The 6,466-nt window shown below is 41.2% G+C and overlaps 1 protein-coding gene across 1 annotated transcript in view; it reads left to right on the forward strand.

The window, feature by feature from the left end:
* Window positions 1-3,797: 3,797 nt before the first annotated feature.
* Window positions 3,798-6,466, forward strand: part of EEF2KMT (eukaryotic elongation factor 2 lysine methyltransferase) — a 14,455-nt gene continuing 11,786 nt past the window's right edge. The window contains exon 1 of the mRNA XM_025203577.1: window positions 3,798-3,941. Within this exon, the coding sequence (XP_025059362.1) occupies window positions 3,798-3,941 (144 nt within the window). The remainder of the gene's footprint in view (window positions 3,942-6,466) is intronic.

Here is a 6,466-nt window from a genome sequence, read left to right on the forward strand (position 1 = left end):
CACTTGCAGCAGAAAGGTGTGCAGTGCACCCCTGGAGGCATCAACTGTGGGCAGAAAGTGTGACCATGTCTACATTTATTTTCTGGGGAGATTCCCATGTGACAGTAGAAGCCTTCTGTCATTCAGTGCTGACATTGTTTTGCTGGCAGAAAGGGTTCTGCAGAAAGAGGTAGGAGTTAGCCTTGTTAGTCTGAAGTCAGTCAGAGGGCGAGGGTAGATATGCATCTTTGTAGACTAACCAAATAACAGATATGTAGAGAGAGTACAAGCTTTTATGAACCCAAGTGGACTTCATTCTGCTCCTACAGGGAGAGGTGAATGTGGATATACTTAGTTTTCTACAGTAGACTACGAATTCTGCCAGCAAAAACTATGTAGTATAGGATTACTTCAAGCCTAAACCAGACTGACTCCTCAATGGGTCAGAGATGCATCAATAGACCAAAATTCATATTTCTTGTCCATCCTTTCAAGAACCTTTTCCACTTTTCCCCTTGCTACTTATTCTCTCATCCTTTATAACATCACCCGTACTGGTTGCTGCTTTGTTCCAAGTCATGCCAGGGTTGTATGGCCATTAATTTTACCTCTATTTTGAATTTTTTCTGCGAATAGGCAGCTCCTGTTGGATACAACAGCAACAGTTTATTTGTAAAAGAAAGGAAAGGAAATGGAAGGATGAACAATTTTATTAGGAGTCTAATGGTGTTTGGTAATTTCCTTGCATCCCGAGCTTCTGGAGTTCAGAGATTGTATGAGAATCTGTTTTCATTTAAGGCGGGGCGGGGTGGGGGGTAGAATGGATTCTGTCTAGCCATTATTCTCGCAGAGACAAGTTTTAAAATGTGACCTCTATACCCTGAAGGTTCAGAAACCAGAAGGCAAATGACACATCCAAATAATTACTACTTAAAGAACAATATCTCCTTGTTTTTTATATCCATCCCATGGTTTTTTGAGGCCTGACTCATGATTTCTGAGTGATTGCAGCTGGCAATACTGTAGTTAAAAAAAATGGGAAGAAACAAAAGAAATAAAACTTTCTGCATATACTTTACAAGCTGGGGCAATTCTAGTCTTTCTGTCACAGAGGCTTTGCTTTGATTGCCTTCTAAACTTTATTCCTCTCCACTGGCTAGTCAAGAGCAAATTGATGATTACTTAAAAGACTCATTTGTTTGCATTAGAAGAACCCTGAGGTAAGCTTAGAATAACTCATTTCTGTAGAGGGAATTAAAAACACTATGAAATAACAGAAAGCTAATAAAATGCCAGGCACCAATGGCTCCAGCGTAATAATATCTTTATACACACTGGAAACAAGGAAGATCTCATTTCATTGCAAGGTTAGTCCAGCAATGTAAACTCTGAGCCCATTCCTAAAAATTATATTCTAGCGTAATATTACCTTTATAAAGAAAGAAATCTTACCTCTCTCTCTACTAAATAATATTATACAGCCGAGAGATGAATTTGATACCTTGTCAGAGAATAAAACAAATTATCAAAAGCACAAGAGCTCTCTACAGCAATACATGGCTCTCAAATGATACCCTCATTCCCCTTCAAATGAAAAATTAAAACAATCACATTTTAGATGTGAACATTCAACAAAGCTGATGGAGCTTTAAAAATGTATCTTTTATTTTCCTTTTAAAAAAATCCACAAATTGATGATGTTTAAAAAAATTAATGGCCCAAAAGTGCCTCTTTTATAACCTGGGAAGGAGGTTCTGTGCAAACTGAAATCCTTTGGCTGATAGGAATTCATTCCTAACTTCTTCTGCTCCATACATAGCACAACCATTTTTGTTTGGTATCTCTCTGGGAGCAGGAGTTGGGAATGAATTCCCATCAGCCAAATGATTTCAACTTATCTTCCCATTGGCTAGGAAAAAAAATGTGTTGTTAAAGAATAAGGAGACTATAAAACCTAGATGTTTTGCTGATATTATTTACTTGATTGCCTAATACAATTTTCAGACAAGTAACCAAACACCGCTAGTGTAGTATGTTGTAGGAGATGGCCTATGCCCCTGTCACCCAATCAAAAGTGAACAGCATAGTTCAGGGCTTTTTTGTGTTTTGTAATATCTAGCATAATCAGGCCCTGATCTAACACCAAGGCTCCTAGCCATTACTCCAGCACTCAGGACAAAATTCCACATTCATCTTTTCAATAAGACTATTCATGTAAATAAAATTACATACTTATACATATGCGTAGCACTGGGATCCAGTTTCTTCATTTGTAGGTTTCGTAATATTATCTATTTTCATTGCAGTAGTACCTAGGAATCCTAGTCACTGACCGGGCCCCAACTGTGCTAGGTGCTGTACGTGACCACAGGTAAAAGACGGTCTCGGTACACAGGAGCTTACCAAAAAAGACAACACCTATATACAAGTAGACAGGGGAGTACAAGAAAACAGTGAGACATGATTTATTGGCTTGAAAGTATTGCTAATATAGACTGTGTACATGTATATAAAATCCACCGTTTCAAACACCTCACTACACACACAATAATCCTCCTAGGAAAAGGATGCAGTAAAGAGTGAACAATCTGTGAACAGATGTTAGTTATGTTGCTTAACACACTACTGAAATTATTCAGATTTTACAGGAATGAGGATGGTACCAGAGTCTGAATAGAACAGTATTTTCATTTTACAGATGAGAGAATAGACTCTTAGAGACAGTAAGTGATATGCTGGGTGAAAGAGACAAGAATGGTAGGCAAAGCACAATGCTCAGTCTTGTTCCTTGGCTATAAGATCATTATTTGTCGGGGCCAAGGGGCTGTGGCCAGCAGCCTGGGCACGTGGGCCAGGGAAGTCGGCACAACGAACTAGAATTAGACACTTACACGTAGAGGTTGATTAAAGATTATTTTACTTACACCGTAGATGGTTGCGGTGCAGGCAGGAAAACTTGCTTGGTTACAGTTGTAGATAGAAGAAAAGAAGAAAACTCGAACGATGAGAGCTCTCTAAACCGATACGAGAGTCCGTGCTGTGACTCTCAACGAGCGCGCAGGGCAGGAGTACGTCAGGGATCGTCCGGTGACGGGGAGATATTCTTGATGGCTGATCAAACCATCATTCGGTCCGAGATATACATAGAAATCCACGAGATAATCGTGGACTCCTTGCCGGAATTCTCTCGGATTTCTCCCGGAATTCTCGGAATCGGGGTTCTCAGGATCCTCCTGAGATTCTCGGAGATCTCCGACTTGGGCGGAAACTGCTCAAGCCTCTTATACGGCTAGCAAGCCAATCGCTAGCTGCCACGTGGGAATAATTTAGAAACAGCCAATAATGGGGAACAAATTTACATACGGGTGGCGGGAACTCCTTTGCACCGGGGTTTTTCTCTCTGCAGCTGAGAATTGCACTGTGCAAAGAAAGCTCCATGTGGCGGGAAATAATTCTGCAGTGCCGAAGCGCACACACAATCATTGGGTCATGACAGTATTCATCTCATGTCTACTTCAAATAATTCATATGGAATGAAAAATGAAAATAATGGGGAAAGATTTATCAGCCTATGATAAATATTTAATGACAGCTATTTTTTCTATATCTCTTTTTGGCACATGGTCTTTTATTTACTAGGCTATTGTATATTTCCCCATTTCTGTAAATCCATACTTTTATCATCATTAAAGATATGAGAAATGTGGCAAATTATTTCAGTGGAGTGGTGTCTGAGTGTAAGAATGACATGTATATCTAAAATTATTTAAAGTGTATTAAGCTGATTAAAGAAGTCAGTAAGATGGATATAGGTTGGTATGTATGAGGATGAAAGAACAAAGTGTGAATACAGATATTCAATATCACTAAAAAGCTGCTTTGAAAAACTGAAAATTACTAACATTAAGAATGGGAGGGCTCCTACTGACTTTAATAGGAATAAATTTGTCACACAAAAAAATGTATGTACAAAGTGTTTGCGGGATTAGACCTTTGTGGAAATTGTACGTGCATTAGAATGATGAAACTAATGGCAATTTGAACTATACAGAGATGTGGTCACTGAGTAATCCCACATCATATTGTTTACTCCACAAATCCAGCTGTCTTTACTCCCTTGAAAATTTCCCCCAATATAAGAAGCCCAAAACATTCCTATCTGATTATTCAAAACATATCGAAAATTTGAAATTCAACCCAAAAGGCAGTTTTAACATAAAGCTTGGGCATGACGCATGGCACTGCCTTTGAGCATCTATTCAACAGATAGCAGTGCTCAGTACTAAAATGCCATTTTCCATCTTTAGGAATCAGATATTGTACTAATGATCAAAGCTTAACAATGAGCAAGTGGGAAAGGTAATGAATGGAGATCAGAATTTAGAAGAATGGAGCAGGGCGAGAGGCTGAAACAAATGTAGAGAATTAAGGATGAGGCTACACAAGGGAGTTAGATAAGGAAAGAAAAAAACATAGATGACATATCTGAAAGGAAGAAGAATTTATGGTATGTATTAATAGCTGCACCTTCTTCTTCTTTCACCCATTGGTGCACACAGCTATTTGGGACAATAGCTCTTTCTGTAACAACAACTGTATCTTATTACAGATGCCACCTTTTTTCCTCCTTTCCCTGAATCCCTGATTTGCTTCCCCTTCTACTCCTCAAAAGCTCCATTACGTGGCATATAGTAGTAGTATGTAATTCTGTAAACATGTCACTTGGGCCCCTCTTTCTCTAAAATATATCAATAAGTGCTTCAGCAATCTGAGGACTTTCTACAGAAATGGTTTGCACCTTTAGAACAACAGTATCGGTTTGCAAAGATACCACAATATCATACTAAGATTAAAAGACCCAAAACTGATTAGAAACTGATTTGCACAGAATTCAATTGATCAGACTTTTTATTGCCCAGGAGGAATGAAAAAAAGCAAGAGCATGTTGAAAAGTAAATTAAATGCTTTAGACCTCTTTCTGTTTAGCACTCTAAATTGATATTGGTAACCCATGAAAGCATCAATGAGAGTGAACCCTGCATTCATTCTTACTGCCAGAACACCTGAGAGTGGAAATTCTTTCTTAAAACCTGAGTCAACACAGTGGACTTTGATCAGCTGCTTCTCAGGCACACGACCTAGGTTGTGCCCTGACCTAAAAATGTAGAGGTGACTCTCCCCAAGTCATCTCTGTCATGACTGATCCCCCAAGTACTTTCCCAAAATATCTGGGGTATGTTACTACAGAATATCACGCAGAACCCAAATTCAGAGCAGGGCCCTTTCTCTGTGGGTCTGTGCTGCACATGGCAGGATTCGGATTCACAGTTCAGGGCTGGAAGGGACCTCGTGAGATCATAGGGTCCAGCCCCGCTGCTCTGGGCGGGAAAGACTTAATCAGAGGTTCTCTAGTCTACGTTTCTCCTTCATTTTTTCCATCCTGAGCAACCTTCAGACCCTACTTCTCTGTAACTGGTGTATGCGACAGCAGGCTTTGCACGCCCAGCTTCAGGACCGAGGTGCTCTCCTCCACGTTTCCAGAGCACTCCCTACACCCACGGCACAACAGTGTTGCACAAACGGCTAGTTTCGTGCCCCTGGAGGCTTGTCCAATCCACCTCTAGGAGAGAGTCACACACACAGGCTGGGTCCAATTTCAGATTTATTGTTTGCAAACAAGTTCGACAAGGGAGCTTAATGCTCAAATCTGTGTCGACCCCAAACAGAGTCTGGGGTTCCTTTTTATAGCTAACATAAACAAAAGATTCTAACGTGTCGCGTAATTATTGGCAGCCCAAGTATTACGTCTTACAACATATGTCTAGCAGGTACATGTTCTATGATGGTTTACATACATGTCTCATTTACATCTTAAATCTCCTCCCTGGGGCCGTCTTTAAGCCCATCTCGGTCATTCTTCGGTCAGGGTTTGAGTTCTTTACATCCGCATCTTTCCCTGTGCCTCTTCTCTTATCTCTCGTAAGGAGTTATTTATTGCATCTGTTCTCGGCTATGTCTGTAGAAGTCTAGTGCTACTAGTAAATCTATCATTGGCCTATATGCCTTAGCAGAAGCAATTGTGTAGTGAAGCCAAACAGTTCTCAGCTGTGAAGCCTTTGTGTAGTGAGATGAGACATTTTTATCACGCAGCTGCTATACAAACGTTATTGCAAAATCATAATGACTAGATTATAACATATTTTTACCACAACAGCAGCCTTCATGGCCCTCATCATCCCTCCCGTGTCACTCCATGGGTAGCGGAGAGGAGACCAGGCCGCGCGCGGCAGGGCGTTAAGGGCAGACAAACCGGACAACAGGCACCAAACACGAGCGCAGGCGCGTAGATGGTGCGGCCGTGGGGCAGGGGCTGAATGAGCCGTGCCAGGTGCCGTGGCGGGGTGCCAGCCCGCTGCAGGGCGTGGGAGGCAAAGTGCCAGGGCACACGCTGGCGACAGGGGACTACAATGCCACGTGCTGGCACCCG

The sequence above is a fragment of the Alligator sinensis genome, unplaced genomic scaffold (genome assembly GCF_000455745.1).
Source record: "Alligator sinensis unplaced genomic scaffold, ASM45574v1 scaffold404_1, whole genome shotgun sequence".
Classification (NCBI taxonomy): domain Eukaryota; kingdom Metazoa; phylum Chordata; order Crocodylia; family Alligatoridae; genus Alligator; species Alligator sinensis.